The 18,943-nt window shown below is 38.0% G+C and overlaps 1 protein-coding gene across 5 annotated transcripts in view; it reads left to right on the plus strand.

The window, feature by feature from the left end:
• LOC140198965 (POU domain, class 2, transcription factor 1-like) overlaps positions 1-18,943 on the plus strand; it is a 182,807-nt gene that overhangs the window by 107,768 nt on the left and 56,096 nt on the right. For 4 of the 5 annotated variants that reach the window (XM_072260282.1, XM_072260280.1, XM_072260283.1 and 1 more), the window contains 5 exons: positions 2,004-2,129; positions 4,878-5,054; positions 10,677-10,815; positions 13,527-13,621; positions 16,773-16,949. In XM_072260282.1, the coding sequence (XP_072116383.1) occupies positions 2,004-2,129; positions 4,878-5,054; positions 10,677-10,815; positions 13,527-13,621; positions 16,773-16,949 (714 nt within the window). The remainder of the gene's footprint in view (positions 1-2,003; positions 2,130-4,877; positions 5,055-10,676; positions 10,816-13,526; positions 13,622-16,772; positions 16,950-18,943) is intronic. The other variant, XM_072260284.1, reaches the window with a different exon arrangement.

Consider the following 18,943-nt stretch of genomic DNA (forward strand, 5'->3'; position numbering starts at 1 on the left):
TTTTCTCATCTCCTTATGGGCCAAATAAAGCTTCAAGGAAGCACTTTATGCCGATTTTTACTTGCACTGTAATGGGTTTATATAGCACTGTGAGGAAATTATAATGTCTTTTTTTATATGTTTCATGAACTTAAATACATTAAATTAGTCACATTTAAAATAAGTATTTTGTAGCTGTTGAGCTTGTATAGAAGTCTTCATAATGCAAATCATAAACACAGAAGATACGGCAGATGCAGGAAATCCAGAACAATATGCACAGAATGCTGGAGGAACACAGCAGGTGAGGCAGTATTATTAACAGTCAATATTCAGGACTGAGGCACTTCAGGATGTCCTGATGAAGAGTCATAGCCCAAATCGTTGACTGTCTGTTCCTCTACATAAATGCTGCCTTTGCTGCTGAGTTCTTCCAGCATTTGAGTGAGTCGCTCATAATAATGCTAGTTTTCTTACTGTCTCCAAGAAGGAAATATTGCTACATTTTGTCAAGTAATTATGAATTATTTAATCAAAAATGATTTTCCATTAAATATAATTAGAAATCTTTCTCCCAAGTGTGAGTACACAAATTGTATGTTATGAAATTTATAAATCTCATCATGAGTAAAAATTTTAGCAATGAAGTCTCAACACTTTCATTTTTCCAGTTGCTGAAAGATAACATCATTTAACCACCGTTACCACAAATCTGAAACAAACCTGGATTTGCCACATTTACAGATCTAGCTGAGCTACACATTTTTCATACTGGCACTAGAAACTAATTGTTTTATTGTTACAGCTCTCTGTACTTTTATAGCTGCCTTTACCACTTGCAAAAAAAAAAATTGATCCTCTTTTTTAAAGGCAGGAGATGCAAAAGCTAAAAAGCATGTACTACCAGGCTCAATGACAGCTTCTTCTCCACTGTTATAAGACTATTAGATAGTTCCCTAGTACAATAAGATGACTCTTGACATCATACTCTACCTCCTTATGATCTTGCACATTGTCTACCTGGACTGTACTTTCTCTATAGCTGTTAACACTTTATTCTGTATTCTGTTATTATTTTATCTTGTACTACCACAATGCAGTGTGTATGAATTGACCTATATATGAACAACACGTAAGACAGGCTTTTCACTGTCTGTCAGCACATGTGATAATAATAAGCTAATGTCACTTCATAGCTTTCGTTTGTTGTTTGCTGCTCATTATCACTTCTATCCATGTCTAACTGCCTATCAGTTCTGTTCTCGCTAACCAGCATTTCTTCCCTTAGTCACCCCACTGCTTTTCAAGGATCAACTTTATTTGCCATATACATTTACATGCATCAGGGATTTTCAGTCTTCCAAACAGCAGCTTCAGACTGATTTTAATTACTCTTTTAATATTCCTGCCTTTGGCTCAGGAACTGTTTTTATTCAGCATGAAATGCTTGGGACATTTTCTGCTTTTTCAGTGTAATATATCTGCTTATGTTGAATATCTAGTTTCAGTAAACATCTGTCTTTTGCAAGTGATAATGTAACAGTACGTGGAGAGCTTAAGTAATTTTGTTATTTCCCTCAGCACATGATTTTTTTTTACATTAACCGCTGTATCTCCTGTGGCACTTGCATTCTCCACACAGTTCTAATCCTGAAAAACACAACCTCATTCATTTTATCTGGGTAAAAACTAAGAAAAATATAATCCAAAAATGTTATGAACTACTTTAGTGTCACCAAATATCAAATAATTAAGAAATATTTAAAGACTAGGGCTTCAGCCTTTACCTTTCAATCACATCCCTATTAATGAGGGATTTTGAGGTGAGTTTGTAGTTTCATCAAACTTCGAAAAACTATTTGGGCATGGATTCATATAAAAATAGTGGCGCTTAATTTTCAGTTGCACTGAACTGGAAATTTAGTTTGTAGATTTAATCCATGAACTGACCCTTTCAGGGTTTACTTTCTCAAGACATATGACCGTAAGAATTAACTAACTAGTTCCATTTTGGTATTTTTAAGGTAAAAAGTGAGGAATCGGGGGATTCTTCGTCCCAGCAGACAACAACTCAGCCTTCACTGCAGCCATCTTTACAGACCACCCTACCACAGACACAGCTTATGCTTGCTGGAGGGCAGATCACTGGGGTATGTTGAGGCTATTTTCAACTAAAATTGAATCAAAGGATCCATACTTAATTTAATTTCTGAGGCTTACTGAAGCAATTTTGTTACTCTATTGAGTTAAATTTTCACTAGCCAAAAATTTTCAGGTTGCAAAGAAGCCATTTAAAAAAGAATAAAATTCCTTCATTTTTTCACCAAAGTAGAAACATTTTATTGTCTAATGAGTATCCTTTTAAAGTGGTATCAAATAGGTACCACTTTAGTCAGCTTGGAAGTTGATTTTAGTATGGTTACTAATACTCAAATTACTTAATATATACTGTTTAGAGACATTCAATTAATGCACAAATCTGAGTGACCTCCTGTTAGCTTGCTATTCAGTACATTAAATCACAAGACTTGTAGTTTGGATTCAAATACCTATGTGAGGTGAACTAGTCGGGCTCACTTTGATGCATCAAGTCTTCTTAGTTCTGAAGTCGGGATTCCTCATTTTGTATGCTTTTGCACCAAACCTTCAGATTTCTGGAGCCTCTCAAACCTCAACTGAACCAATCAATGCAGGAAAGCATGGAATAGCTTGCTTCTGAGAGTTTCAAAATATAGGTCTCTTCCCCACTTTTAAGTATTTCACTGTTTTAACCAAGGCCTACAATTATCTCTTATTCCCATAGTAACAACGAGCTCTTTTGCTCACTTTTGAGGCCTTTGATACCATTGGAAATATTTCAGTTTCTTATCTCAGTACTACGAAATGGCCACTGCTATATTTTAAGTTATTAGGCCTTAGAATCCTTGAGCTCCGCAAGGCCAGGAACTCCCCACTGAGAACAGTGAACATGAGAAACTTTTATTTTGCAGCCCTGCTTCCTTATCTTGTAAAGATCGGGTTTCTGTCTGTACCTTGTGGTTTGATTGTCACAGATCTCATGGTGGCTCCTGATTCATAATTTTGTGATCAATCAGTACTGGAGAACAGTCCATTAGCATTCTCGGAGAACTTCACAGATCTTTAACTACTCTTGAGTCTGGCCTGATCAAATTGAAACCTACTGTGGGATGGTTTTTAACTCTTTTCTTGTCTCTCAATAACCTGTTGCTCATTTTTTTTCCTCATTATTCTTTGAAGAGAAGTTTAGCCTGTTGCTACGTGACTCGAGTAACAAGATGAGTAAAGCTGAATGCTTTGCTTTAGTTCTGGTGAATGCACCAAAGTAGAAATTCAAATTTGCTTCTTTATTTGCTCTGGTGAAGTATTAAAAAAATAACTTGGTCTTCTTCTCATGAAGAGCAATGTTTTATAATAGCTAGAGATTTTAATCATTGTTAATGACGTTATAAATAATAACACAACTGAAGGAAATAAAAGCTTACATGTCCTTATTTAATATCATATGATCCTAGAGATAGACAGAAACAGGCCCATAAGACCTGTTGTGACGATTATTCCCAGGCTCTATTCATACTCACCTTACTCTTGTCTCTTTATTTAACTTTCCCATCACCAGACTGCTCAATTTTGTGATTTGACCTTCTTAGTTGTCTTTTAACTGCTCTCTTCATTTGTCATTTCCTTCTTCACTGGTTGCCCCCTTCTGTCAAAGACGAGCTGTAGTGCCACTTACCTGCAACCTTTACACCCATCAGTTCATTAGTTTTCTCTTGTCAAGAGTGATCTTTGTTTCCTTGATCCTTCCTTATCCAACTCCAGTGGCTTTAATGTACTCTCGGCCCTTCACATGACAACTCAACTTGTTCTTTGATCATTCAGCTGCATGTGTTGCCTCCTATTATAATTTTGTAGCGTAGCATTCTTCCTCTTTTGAAAACTGATTGACATCATTAATTCAGTCAGTGATGTTGAAAGTACCATTTGAACTGTTAAGTTAACGTAGTTTTGAATAAATGGAAAATTTAAGTACATATTTCCCAGTTTACAGGACAAAAGACATATGAAGTTAAATTTGTGAGGGTTACGATAAAAGGAGGTAGACAAGTCTGAGTAACAATTGCACTAGGTAGTGTATATGTCAGAAGTAAGACTGCACATGGCTAGTGCTTCTAACGTTGGGAATAAGGAAGGTATTCTCTCTATTGTGCCTCCATTACATTTTTGGCTGTACTTCCTCTAGTTCAACTAAATGTCCCCAAACAGGAAAGACTGCTGGCCCAAGGCTAGAAACCTGGATAGGCAGTCGTATTCCAGTTACGTAGACAGGTGATGGGAAGAAGTTGGTTGAGTAACTCAGAATATTGGACATCTGTATTTTCAAGTCACGTACGAAGTTAAACCCAATCTCTGGCAGGTTGTTAAAACAAAATACAAGACCTTTATAAGTGTCTACATGGTACTCGACATAACATGGGTATACCTTTTACGATTCCAGAAGTGCATCAATCCCAGATGGTAAAAGGTGAGGGCATTCTGATATTATGCTCTGAAGATGATTATACAGTGTAACACTGGAGCAACTGGCTGTATTTTAGAAGGTCAGCAGATGAGCTTGGGGTGGCATATGTTGATCTTCACAGATAATGAAGCCTACAACATGGAGGAGTTGTTGTAATATAGTTACAGGAGTATTTGCCTGGAGGACTTTGAATATTTGTCTCAATTTGCTATGTGGTATATAAATGCAGAATCAAGGAATATATGCTGCTCCTGTTTGTGATGCTGTGAACATGAAAATAACTACTGTTATTAAGTACTGCCGAGGAAAATGTACTCCATATAATTCTAAATTGTGTATGTTTATTTTTCTCCACCAGTTAACATTGACAACAGCACAGCAGCAGTTGTTAATCCAGCAAGCGCAGGCCCAGCTACTGGCTGCTGCAGTCCAACACTCAGCAAATCAGCAGCATAATGCCACAGGAGCAACTATCTCTGCCACAACAGCAACTCCTATGGCACAAATACCCATCACTCAACCAATCCAAATACAAGTATGTGAGCACATGTTTTATTTTTTCTGCTTTTTATGAGTTAGAATACTTCCCTTTGAAGGAGTTGATTTGGAATGAGTAATTACCCAAATTAGCAATTCATGAAAAACTTTCAAAGCAGGCTTGCAAAACTAAAATAAATTTTGTGGAAGAATCAGATTAATTATAAATTCTAAAAACAAAAAAAAAAATCACGCTTGTCTAGATAAATGTGATTGTTCCAAATGATTTGTGCATAGGAATGCAACTCCCGAATGTAAGAAACCCATTTGTGGTTTAAAAAGAAGGAAATAATGGAATGTCATTAGTATATTGTGGCATGTTTTTTTAAAATGCTATTGGATTACAAAATTTCCATTAATTTCAACGACATTTCTCAAAACGTTTCTGTAATGTTTATAAAAAAACATTATCTTAAATTATTTAGCTGATTCTTGGCTTCTCAATTTGCAAGTGGCATATTCAAAAAATATAACATAAAATGCTTGACTTGCCAGCAACCCTCAAATTCTTTGTATGAATAAACAAAATGAAGGACTTGGTGCTTCTAAGAAACTGTTTGGTTAAAATGTTGAGTTTATCAAATCACTCCAGATATATGGAACATTAAATAGTACAGCAAAGGAACAGGCCATTTGGCATACAGTGTTGCGCTGAACTATTAAGCTAATTAATGATGCCTAATTAACTAATCCTTCTGCCTGCACATAGAGCAGATCTCCATAATCTACATATTCATGTATCTATCTAAGACCTTCTGAAGTGCCTCCATTGTATCTGCCTTCACCTTCACCTTCACCACCATTCTGGGCATAACATTCTAGGCACCCATTGGGTTGTCGGTACAAAAAACAAACTTGTTTTGTATAACTCCTTTGAACTTAATCCCCCTTAACTTAAGTGCATGTACTATTAGACATAACACTGAGGGGGAAAAGATACCAGCTTGCTCTGTCTTTACTACAAAATATCCAGGATTATCCCTATTTCTCTTTGACAAAAGAACCACATTAGCTACATAATCCTCTGGATCTTTGCCTGGGCTGGAGAGCGCAAGATCTTGGTTAAAGCCCTTTCTCTCCTTTCTCTCCTTTCTCTCAATAACCTGGAGTACATCCTATCAAGCCCAAAGTATTTGTCCATCTTAATGTTCTTCAAGAGACCCAAGACATCTCCTTTTTCTTCTTGACCAAATTTACCATCTTTCTTGTCGTCCAGTGTTCCTTACTTGGCATTTCTTGTCCTTCCTTCTAACTGGAACGTACGGGTCCTATATTGGTCTTTACCAAGCTCCATCTATCTGATGTAGATTTTCTCAGCTGTTCCCAATCAACTTTCCCTCACTTCTGCCTAGTACTTCACAATTTGCCCTAGCCCAATTTATTGCCTTCCTGCAATGTCTATATTTATCTTTTATCATTGTTTCCCAAGTCTTCCCCCATAGAATGGTCAACCACCTGGTCAGACTCACTTACTGATAAATGGATTACTTGCACCCTGTTTTAAGAAACTGCCACAGATGCACAAAACAAATAGGAGTGGGAGGGGCAGTTCATAGTATAATTCCCATGAAGTGATTGCATCTTTCTTATTTTTGAATTCTACCCATGTGTACTCAGTGGTTGAGGCCTTTATTCTATCCCCTCTAAAGTTCAACTGTGATATTGTCCCTGATTAATAGCATACTACCTCCCCACGTAACTCCTTCTGTATATTTTCTCAGACTCTTCTGAGGCATTATAAGGCATTAGTCAGGCTGCATTCATAGTATTGTGAACAGTTTTGGGCCCCTTGTTTAAAATGGGATGTGCTGGCATTGAAGTGGATCTGGAGGAAGTTCTTGAGAATAATCCTGGGCGTGAAAGAGTTAATGGTGTCTCTGACTCAGTACTCACTGGAGTTTAGAAGGATTATTAGGGGATCTCATTGAAACCTATCGAAGATTGAAAGGCTCAGTATAGTGGACGAGGGAAGGATGTTTCTTTTAGTTGGGGAGTCAAGGACAAGAGGGTGCATATTCAGGATACAAGCACGTCCCTTTAGAACAGATATGAAGAGGAATTTCTTTTGCCTGAGAGTGCGAAATCTGTGAGTTCATTGCCACAAATGGCTGTGGAGGCCGACTCATTGGTTATATTTAAAGCGGAGGTTGATATGTTCGTGATTAGTAAGGGCATCAAAGGTCACAGGGAGAATGAAGTTGAGAGGGATAATAAATCAGACATGGTGGAATGGCGGAGAACACTTGATGGGCCGAATAGCTTAACCCTGCTCCTGTTCTTTTGGTCTTGCATTGAAACCTTGTGGAACATTAAGTATCCATTCCTATCCTTTTCTCAACCAAGTCTCTGTTATAATCGCAACATAATTTTTCCATGTGTATTGATCCATACTCTAAGCTCACTTCCTTTACCCCTAATACTCATTGCATTAAAATAAATAAACATGCCCTTTGCTCCATTGTGTATATTACTCGTCTGCCTGCCTTTCCTCATAGACTTACTGGTTCTGGCATCTACCTTCCTCTCAATCTCTCCACTTTCTGACCTTGTATTCTGGTTCCCATTCAATTCTGAATCAACTTTGAGCCTCTCATCCACCTTGCTGTTGCTTTGGATTGCACTCCTTTGCCAAGCAAATCTGCCCACTAGATATTGGTCCCTATTTATTGCAGTTGCAACCCCCCTGCCCCCCCCCCAAACCTCTTTCCTAGTCTCTTAAATCACTCTGGAGAGGCTCAACCTTTTTCTACCAATGTATTGTGTGCTCAATAACATCTCTCCACTTACCTTGAAAATGTTATGCTACTGCCCCGAGACATCTTCAACCCTGGCACTAAGAGGCAACAAGTCATCCTGGAGTCCCTTTTGCAATCTCCTCTCTGCCTTTCTAACTCTCAAATCTCCTGTACTGTAGTCTTGTTGGATCCATTTTGTTTATAGAAACAAATGCAATGATTGAGTCTATTTGTGCTTTCTAAATGCTTGGCTTTTAGAGCAGTTATTTTAGGTTTGAAAACTTGTCAGAATTAAGAGATGGGTTTCTAAAAATTCATAGTTAAATTAAATACAGCCTGACTTTATATTTTGTAAGCATGTTTCCTTCTTATCTCCTCACTAACCCAGTTTTAATTTTAATATGGAGGCACAGAGGCTGCTGATGCTGGAGTCTAGAGCAAAAAAAAACAAATTGCTGGAGAAACTTAATGGGTCAGGCAGCATCTGTGGGAAATGCTAATCAATCCAGATGCTAGATGCAAGGTCTCAACCTGACTCATTGACTGCGCATTTCCCTTCATAGTTGCTGCCTGACTCACTGAATTCATCTGGCAGCTTGACTTTTTCTAATTATAATGATATGTCTCCAATATAAGTATAGTTTCTCAAATACCTATTCTGTATTGAGAAGTACAGCTCAGAACCAGGCTCTTTGGCCCATCTAGTCCAAGCTAAACCATTTAAACTGCCTACTCCCATCAACCACCACTGAGACCATAGCCCTCCATGCTCCATGTACCTATCCAAGTTTCTCTTAAACATTGAAATCAAGCTCACATGCACGACTTGTGTTGGCAGCTCATTCCACACACTCGGCCCTCTGAGTGAAGGAGTTTCCCACATGTTCCCCTTAAACTTTTCACCTTTCACCCTTTACCCATGACCTCTGTTGTAGTCCCATCCAACCTCAGTGGGAAAAGCCTGCTTGCATCTACCTGATCTATGCTCCTCATAATTTTGTATACCTCTATCAAATTTCTCAATCTTCAAGGAATAAATTCCTAGCCTATTCAATCTTTCCTTATAACTCAGGTTTTCTAGATCTGGCAACATCCTTGTAAATTTTCCTTGTATTCGTTCAACCTGTTTTCATCTTTCCTGTAGGTAGGTGACCAAAACTGCACACCTAACTCCTCTTGCACATCTTATTAGTACCTACATGGTCCACAACCTCTGACTATATACCCTCCCACTTGAGTGCTGAGGACTCATTCCAAGGTTTACTGGACCCTGGCACCCTGGAGGCAACATACTATCTGTTAATCTTGCTCTCGCCTACAGGATCTCCTTTCTGTTCCCCAACTAATGAGTCCCCTACCACCACAGTGCACCTCTTCTCCCCGCTTCCCTTCTGAGTGACAGAGCCAAACTCAGTGCCAGAGACCTGACCGCTGTGTGTTTTCTCAGCTTGGTCATCTTCTTCACCCCCACCTCCAACAGTATCCATAGTGATATACCAGTTGTTTTGAGGGGGATGGCCACATGGACACTCTGCACTGGCTCCTTAACCCCTTTCCCCTTCCTGACTGTCACCCACTTTCCTGTATCCTGCACCTTGGGTGTAACTGCCTCTCTGTCCTATCAGTCACCCCTTCAGCCTCCCAAATGATCCTGAGTTCATCCAGTTCCAGCTTCAGTTCCTTAACATGGATTGTTAGAAGCTGCATTTGGATGCATTTCTTGCAGTTGTCATTGGGGACAGTGGAGGTCTCCCTACTTTTCCACATCCCACAAGAGGAGCATGAGGAGCATTCGACTACCCAGTCTGCCATCTCTACTGTCCTAACTGAGCAAGTGTAAATAAGGGAGGAGGAAAAACTCTACCTAGAGCTTTACGTTTTTAGTTTCTCTGACTGAAACCTCTCCTGGTTGAAGCCTCAAGGAGCTAAAGCCTCAAAATCACCACTCTAACTCTCTCCACGCCAAGAATGGCCGCTGCCCTTGCCCCTGTCTTCCTTTAATTTGTTCTTGTTAATCAATCCTAAATGCCAATAGGTTACTGGTCAGGACTCCAAAAAACTGCTGCGAGTTGCTGCCTTTCATACACGGTCAGCAGACCTGAGTGAAATTCCCTTCTTTCAAGTTTCTGATCTCCTGATTGGCCACTGGTCAAACACAAGTAAAGTGTATTTTCAATATGTCTTGTATGGTGGGTGAGAAACATTGTGATCAGTCTTTGGGGCAAAATTATTATAATCCAATTTTTTTAGAGATTGATAGGATTGAACAAAAAAGAAATCAGTGGGCTAGTTGATGGTGTTTATCACTCAAAACCATAAATCTTAAAACTAATCTGCACTAACCTTTCATTCACATTGTGTATTTAGGTTTACTAGAGTTCTTCTACTCAATTAATTAAAAATTGGCCCTCTAAAGAAAATACTTGTTTTAGATTTCTTTCAAACACTTCTAGATATTTTTTGTTTTTTTAGATTTATGCAGTTTTCAACAAGGTTGACAAACAGTTTATATTATTATTGGAGTAGACTGTTTCCTATAACTTGACTTTTTTGTAAGAGGTTGGAATTGCTTTATTCATCTGTGAATGGCATCAGCCTAGTGTCATAGATGACCATTTCAGAAAACTAACTAGTTGTTGACTTATGTTAAAAGTATATCTTGAATTCAATAAACTGAATATACTTAATTGGGATTTCTATACAAATTAACTGTCCAGTATCAGATTTTGATTTAATTGTTAGAAATCAAAATGCACCTTTTGCATTTTGGGATATTTGAAGTAACTATTATAATACAGTTGTTTTATGATTCTGTAAATCATTCAGCTGCGTAAATTGTTCTTAGCATATGCTTATCTTAAAATACAGTACTAATTCTCTTGTAGGATCTGCAACAATTACAGCAGTTACAGCAACAGAACTTGAATCTGCAGCAGTTTGTTCTGGTGCAACCGGGTCACCCAATCACCACCAACCTGCAACCAACGCAGTTCATCATCTCACAAACTCCACAGGGACAGCAAGGTGAAGGGCATTTTTAACATGGAATTAAATCAAATCTAGGAAAATTGCTGTATTTTGAATTTTGAGATGTAGGAATTAAGAATGTCATATCTGAAAGGAGTTTTGGATTCAGAGAACAAAATTAGCTACAAAGTTAACTGGTTATTCTCATTTCTGAAATTTTTACCACAAGCTAGTATCTTCTCCTGGCATATATCTTAAAATTTTCTTCCACATCCATGACAGTGGTAATTTGTGATTATTTATGTACCTGTGGTATCAGCCAACACAGTCAAATTCACCAGATTATATGATGTCTTTCACCTTGAGCTATAATGCTCTTGCTTTGTTCAGATTGATTACAATACATGCATCTAAATGTGTGTATATGTGTGTGTGTGTGTGCGTGCGTGTATATATATATATATATAGGCATTTCTCTGAAGGGATATTTCTGGGAAATAATATTTTGCTTCTCAGTTTTGAAAGTTTGTTGCAAATTGAAAAAGAAGTATAATAGATCTATAAGATGCTTATTTAATTGCTGCAAGTTTGTTTCCCCAGGGTAATGATAAGAGGCTTGTTAACCTGTTAACGATACCCATTTAGGTTAGAAAAATTTTGATTCCTTAATGGCTGTGAACAAACAATAAAGATCAAACGGTTGTGTCAAGAGAACTATGGTCAGGTCTCTGGGTGTTTCTGTGTTGTTCTCATGGTTTATACGATGCCACATCTAGCTAAGTGTTTGTATGTTCTATCAATTGGAAACATTTGAGTGACATTAAGACAACATGGATAGGATGGAAGAGGTTGCTATTGTGCAACAAAATATGTGGCAATGTTGGTCTCATTCCTTCAGACTGAGTCCGTCCATCCTACAGAAGTAACTAAAATCATTCAACTCAATGATCTACTACGGCTTTGTATTTTGTGTTTGAAATCTCTTTTTCCATTTTTAGTAATGAAGTGGAAGATACGACAGAAAACTCTGCCAAATATGCTACTTATGATTATGTGTTATACCAAAGAGCAATAAGTAGACATAATTTAGAATAAATCAAATTTAGGATAAATGGGTGCTAATTTAACATTCTTAGAGCATAAGACATAGGAACAGAATTAGGTCATTTGGCCCATTGAGTCTGCTCTGCCATTCGATCATGGCTGATTTATTTTCCTTCTCAACCCCATTCTCCTACCTTCTCCCTGTAACTTTTGATACTCTTGCTATTAGTGAACTTATAACTGTGCTTTAAATATACACAATGACTTGGCCTTCATGGCTATCTGTGGCAACGAATTCCAGACTCACCAACCTTTGGCTAAAGAAATTCCTCCTCATCTCTGTTCTAAGGGGATGTCCTTCTATTTTGAGGATTGCCCTCTGGTCCTAGGCTCCTCCACTGATCAATATTCATTAGGTTTCAGTAAGGTTCCTCTCCTTCTCACCCCCATTCTTCTAAACTCCAGCAAGTGCAGGTCCAGAGCTATCAAACGCTACTCATACATTTACTCTTTAATTCCCAGGACCATTCCTGTAAACCTTCAATGGATCCTCTTCAATGCCAGCACATCCTTTTTTAAATATCGGGCCTAAAACTGCTCAAAGTGCTCCGACTGTAGTCTGACTAACATCTTATAAAGCCTTAGCCTTGCATTCTTGCTTTTATATTCTAGTCCTGTGGAAATAAATTTCTTCAAGTCAAGTTTATTGCCATTGAACTATATACATGTATGTAATGTAAATAGACATATAATGTATATAGAAATGAGACAATATTTCTTCGATCCAGGTTGTAAAGCACAGTAGTACACATAATACACAATAGCTTTTGAAGGCGTGGATCATATCTACAAAACTTTCTTACTATCAACTCAACCTTCAAGTTAATTTTTGGAATCTTGTACTAGGACTCTCAAGTTGCTCTGCTCCTCCAATTTCTGAATTCAGTCCTCATTTAGAAAATGATCTATGCCTTTATTCCTTATCTGAAGATGTATGACCATACACTTCCCTATACTAAATTCCAGTGCTATTTCTTTCTCCATTCTCTTAATTTGTTCAAGTCCTCCTGCACACTCCCAGCTTCCTCAACAGTATCCGCACCTCCACCTCTTTGTATCATCCACAAGCTTGGCCAAAAAGCCATTAATTCCATCATCCAGATCATCAACATAGAATGTGAAAAGTAGGGGACCCGACACTGACCCCTAGGGGTCGCCATTAGTAACCAGCAGCCAACTAGAAAAGGCTCCCTTTATTTGCACTCTTTGCTTTCTGTCACTTAGCCAAATTTCTGTCCATGATAGTATCTTTCCTTGAATACCATGGGCTCTTATCACCAAAATCAGAGCGAGAAAGAGAAGAAGAGGTTATCTGCAAAAGCTGATAATCCAAGGTTCAAGAAGGACAATTGCAATTTTATTCCAGTGGTGGCAAAAAGAAACAACTGTTGGATGCCCTAACTATAGAAACACATTAGTTTTTCTTTTACACAGTCAATAACTCACCACATGTGTTTATTAGGTGCCAGATATAAAGCTGCCTCCAGAACTGTAACAGTTGATAGCAAATTTGTATTTCCAGTATTTGACATTTTGTTACAAGTTTTCTTTGTTCATCAATCTTATAATTGATCAAAGGTGCTCAAGAATGAATGGGTTTGCTTATGTCTTTCAGTTGTGCATACAGCAATTAAAAAAATTACGTACTTCTATTTTTATTTTAGGTCTCGTACAAGCCCAGAACCTTCTACAACAACTACCTCAGCAAAGCCAAGCCAACCTCCTGCAGTCTCAGCCAAGCATCACCTTCAGCACGCAGGTCAGTTTTTTGGGACTAGAACAGTATGCTAAAAATCTCCTTAATATGTCAGAAGTTTTACAATGTTTCCTTGTTTTTGGATGGACAAAACTTGGCATTACACTTGAAGATGCACTATAATATTCCAAATAGCTAAGAATTTCAGATCTTTTGTATAATTCATCATTTGCATTTATTTTAAGTCATTCAGAATCTCAGATAAAGATGTTATTAAGTCATGATATTCCACAAGATTAGTTTCATCTTTGTTTTCGTACTTGTAGTTGAAAATTTATATGGTGTGTCAATTTTGTTGCCCTTCTTGGTCAGTCTTCTAGTGTAACTGAGAAGTACATACATTTAATGAAGATGAAACAGGGCAAGTTTAGGATACATTCAACAGATTCAATTTAAGTATAACTTTGAGGAGATACCAGCTATAAATTACCCACCTTAGCATGCATTGCTAACCAAGTGCATATTTCAATGAGAGTAGTTGGAATTTTTATGAAGGAAGCATGAAAGATCTCTAGTCTTTATTTTTCATCTTCTTTAATCATATAAAAAGCTGTTGTTTCTGCTTTTGAAAATGTTTTGAGAACTTTGACTTAAGGGGCAACATGAGAAAGGGACATTTTCACCGTATTTCAGTGTTGATTTTTGATGCAAGTTGGAACTTGTGTTTTAGCTCCAGAAGTTCAGATAGGATTAGAGTAGCTTTGCTGAAAATGCAGATCTCTCTTCTGCTCAGGAATTTGGTATAAGGCTGTGGTTAGCTAGAGTCTTCTGTGCAAAGGAAGATGTTTGCAGTTTGAGATGAAAGCTGCAGAAAGTGAAACAGTTTATAAACTCCAGGTGAGTGAAGAGTAGAGCTGATTTTCACTGGCAGAGTGAAATAATGTTATATTGCATGATGCCATTGGAGAAAATACAGCATTGAATGCATGGCAGGTATGTGTTTATATTTTGCTCTCACAATAAAAGCACTATATATAATTGATATGAGTATTAGCAAACTGAACTCATTTCAGGAAAGCAGGAGCTCCAGCTTAGAACAAGTGCAAGAAAATTTTTCAGCAGCAGGTTATCAATGACTGTGGAGCAAATAAGACATGGATTTAAAAAAAGCATATAAAAAAATCTTCGGTTAATTGGGGCAGCTGCTTAATTGGGCTAAAAATATACTGGTTCTGATAAGTTCCAGTTAACTGTAACCCACTGTACCTGTAAAGCAGATGGAAGAAATTTCTGGAAAACATCGGCTGTTCCCAGGATGTTCTTGTGCTGAAATTTCTTTGATATGAAATGTTAACTGTTTGTGTTTCCACAGATGCTGCTTGACCTGCTGAGTGTTTCCATTATTTTCTAGTCTTACCACTGATTTCTATCTTCTGTAGATTCGTCGTTTTTCAACTTTTCATTGCTTCAGAAACTTGGTTTTAGTGATCCACTATGACCTTTTACACAAAATCTTGCAATTAGTGAAAAGTTGGGGGGGGAGGGGTTTTCTTGCATTATTTCCTTTGAAAACAGTTTAACTGGACTTTTGTTTTTGGAATGAATGATAATGTTAATCCTAGTTTTAAAATTTGTCATCTTATTAAAGAATTCATTTGTAAGTCTATTCTTGCCCTTAGACCATAATATATTGGAGCAGATTTAGGTCATTTGGCCCTTTGAACTTGTTCTGCCATTTCATCACAGCTGAGCCAATTTTCCCCTCAGTCCCAATCTCCTGCCTCCCTCTTCGCTCCCCCACTGCTCCCCTATCCCTTCGTGCCCTGACCGATCAAGGATCCGTCAACCTCTGCCTTAAATATTTATAAAGACTTGGGGCTCCACAGATTCACTACTCTCTGCCTAAAGAAATTCCTCCTCATCTTCGTTCTAAAAGGACGCTCCTCTATTCTGAGGCTGTGTCTTCTGGTCTTAGACTCTCACACCACAGGATACATCCTCTCCATATCCAATCTATCCAGGCCTTTCACCATTTGATATGTTTCAGTTAGGTCACCTCTCATTTTTCCGAATTCCAGTGAATACAGGCTCAGAGCCATCTAATGGTCTTTATATGACAAGCCGTTTAATCCTGGAATAATTTTTGTGAACCTTCTTTGAACCTTCTCTAGTTTCAGCACATTCTTTATAAGATAAAGAGCCCAAAACTGCTCACAATACTTCAAGTGAAACCTCGTCAGTGCTTTATGAAGTCTCAACATTACATCCTTGCTTTTATATTCTAGTCCTCTTGAAATGAATGCTAACATTGCATTTGCCTTCCTCACCACAGACTCAACCTGCAATTAATCTTTAGGGAGTCCTGCACAAGGACTCCCAAATCCCTTTGCATCTCAGATTTTTGTACTTTCTCTCCATTTAGAAAATAGTCAACCCTTTCATTTCTTCTATCAAAGTGCATGACCGTATACTCACTGACACTGTATTCTATTTCTTTGCCCATTTTCCTAATCTGTCTTAAGTCCTTCTGTAGCCTCTCTATTCCCTCAAAACTATCTGTCCCTCCACCTATCTTTGTATTGTCTGCTGACTTTCAACAAAGCCATCAATTCCATCATCCAAATCATTGACATTTAATATAAAAAGAATCGGTCCCAACACAGAACCTTGTGGAACATCACTAGTCACCGGCAGCCAACCAGAAAAGGCTCCCTTTATTCCCACTCTTTGCCTCCTACCAATGAACCACTGCTTTATGCATGCTAGAATCTTTCCATTAATAACATGGGCTCTTAGCTTGTTATGCAGCCTCATGTGTGGCACTATGTCAAAGGCCTTCCGAAAATCCAAGTACACAACATCGACCGAGTCTGCTTGTTATTTCTTCAAGCAATTCCATCAGATTTATCAGGCAAGATTTTCCCTTGAGGAAAGCATGCTGATTACACCCTATTTTATCATATGCCTCCAAGTACCCCGAAACCACATCCTTAGCAATCAACTTCAGCATCTTCCCAACCACTGAGGTCAGACTAACAGACTAAATTTCCTTTTTTCTGCTTCCCTCCCTTCTTGTAGAGTGGAGGGACATTTGCAATTTTCCAGTACTCAGGAACCTTTCCAGAATCTAGTGATTCTAGATCATTCTAGAATCTAGGCTGATTAACGTATCATGTTTTTAAATCTCAGTTGTTATAAAATTGATTCTTTTCAGCCAGCAACACCAACACGCACAACTATATCAACGGCTCCTATCCAGTCGGTACAGCAGAGCCAGTCGACACCAAAGCGCGTAGATACTCCTAACATAGAGGAACCAAGTGACCTTGAGGAACTTGAGCAGTTTGCCAAGACGTTTAAGCAGAGACGTATCAAACTTGGGTTCACTCAGGTAGGAAAACAAATTTTTATTTGTGCGTGATTTGATGCAATAGTTTGCATATTGAACCACTGTATTTTCTCCAAATAGATTAAATTGTTGAATGCAACTTAAAATATTACTGATAAATTGAAATAACAACTGCATTCCAGACATAATAGATTGGTTGTTTGACTTTAGTGTTTTGTGTGCACTTTATAATGAAATTAGCATAGAAGCAATTTGTAATGCTGTGCAGGGGCACATAAAATCAAAAACAGAAACGTTTTAGTCCTTAAGGTCTAACATGTATAGCAGCAGTAAACCTTACAGCCTTTGAGCTGCAGAAGTTTTGATTACAATCATAGTTGTTACCCCACAACCTATGTACCCATTTTCTCCTATCTTTAATTCCATTATCTAAATAATTATGCATTTCAGCCTGAATGTATGCACTAACTTAATATCCACAATTCTTTAAGACAAAATTTTAAAGATTTAGAACCCTCATTGAATACTTCCTCCTCTTTTCCATCCTGTTTGTCACTTATTTTGGTCTGTGCTTTCTGAATCTGCATTCACCTTCCTGGGGCTTCTCAATGGCTGCTCTATTACTGATAACTGCACTTGGAATCTTTTGTTTCAATGAGATCACCTTTTATTCTTCTGAGCATAATGTGTATAGACTCACACTGTGTACACCACACATACACTCATGCTCACACTCGCACTCACGTTTGGTTTAGATTGGGTATATGGAGGTATTGGAGATGTGCTGTTCCCATCTGTAAAGTGTTCAAGATTTAAACCTGGGGTGTCTGAAGACAGAGGTCATAACTTTAAGTTGAGGAGCAAGACGTTTAAAAGGAATCGGAGAAAGAATTTTTTTTCACCCAAAGTGTAGTTACAGTTTAGAATGCACTTGCTGAGGAAGTAAAAGTGTCAGGTGTTCTTAATGTTTATTATTGTCACGTGCTGAGATATGATGAAAAACAGTTTTTTTCAAGACATCCATTTAGAACATAAGTACTCTGAGGTAGTACAAGGGAAAAAGCAATAACAGAATGCAAAATATAGTTTACAGTTACAGAGAACATGCTTGTCTCTGCTTTGTTCTCTGTCCTTTAGTCACTCCTTTATCTGTAAAGCAATAGAAATTCACTCCTACATAATCATGGCTTCGCATATTCCTTACTCGATTACCATCAAAACAGGATATCAGTCCCGACTCAATCAGGAGTGCAGAAGGGTTTGCAACGGCTTACTAGGCATACCTGGAATTGCTGACGTGCCAGTCAAGTGAAGCTGTGATGTAAGATACCAGCATGTTAAATACCAAAAACAATATACAATAGATAGAGGCAAGCAATCTCATAACCAGTGGATCAGATCAAAGCTTTGCGGTTCTACCACATATTAAACAGCTAATGGAAAGAAGAGGTTTCAAGAACATCTAGTTTTTAATATTGATGGGTCCAGCACGTGATGCTAAACCTCGAGTTGAATAGATGATCTGTCTCTGGCTCCTACAGAGATACTCACCATCACCAAAAGAGTCTGCAGCGACTTTGATTCATTCTGTGTGATGCCATGAAATGTCTTGAAGCACTGAATAAAAAAAAGTGATGTAACCAGAAAATATCCCGGCCTTAATACTGAAGAACTGCTCCAGAACTAGTTTTGCCTCTACAAAAGGAGTATCTACCCAACAATGTGTAAAATTAACTTTGTTTCATTTACAAAAATGTGAGATAATCTGGTGAATTGTTCTCGAAGCAGTGCATTCTCAATCATCAGCAAAGTGGTAGACACATATCAGCTCTTATCAAGGATGGCCAATTTGGATTTCACCAAGACCACCTGGCTCCAGAACTCCTAACAGCTGTTGGATCTAGTGATAGTGATCCAAGGTTCTTAGTGAATTTAGAATGAGACATAAAACTTGGTGGTTATGGCTGTTTTTTTTATTAAATATTATAAGACCAAAGAAATGAGCAAACAAACGAAGAGAAAGGAAAAGAAGTCGT

Source organism: Mobula birostris, chromosome 6 (assembly GCF_030028105.1).
Source record: "Mobula birostris isolate sMobBir1 chromosome 6, sMobBir1.hap1, whole genome shotgun sequence".
Taxonomy (NCBI): domain Eukaryota; kingdom Metazoa; phylum Chordata; class Chondrichthyes; order Myliobatiformes; family Myliobatidae; genus Mobula; species Mobula birostris.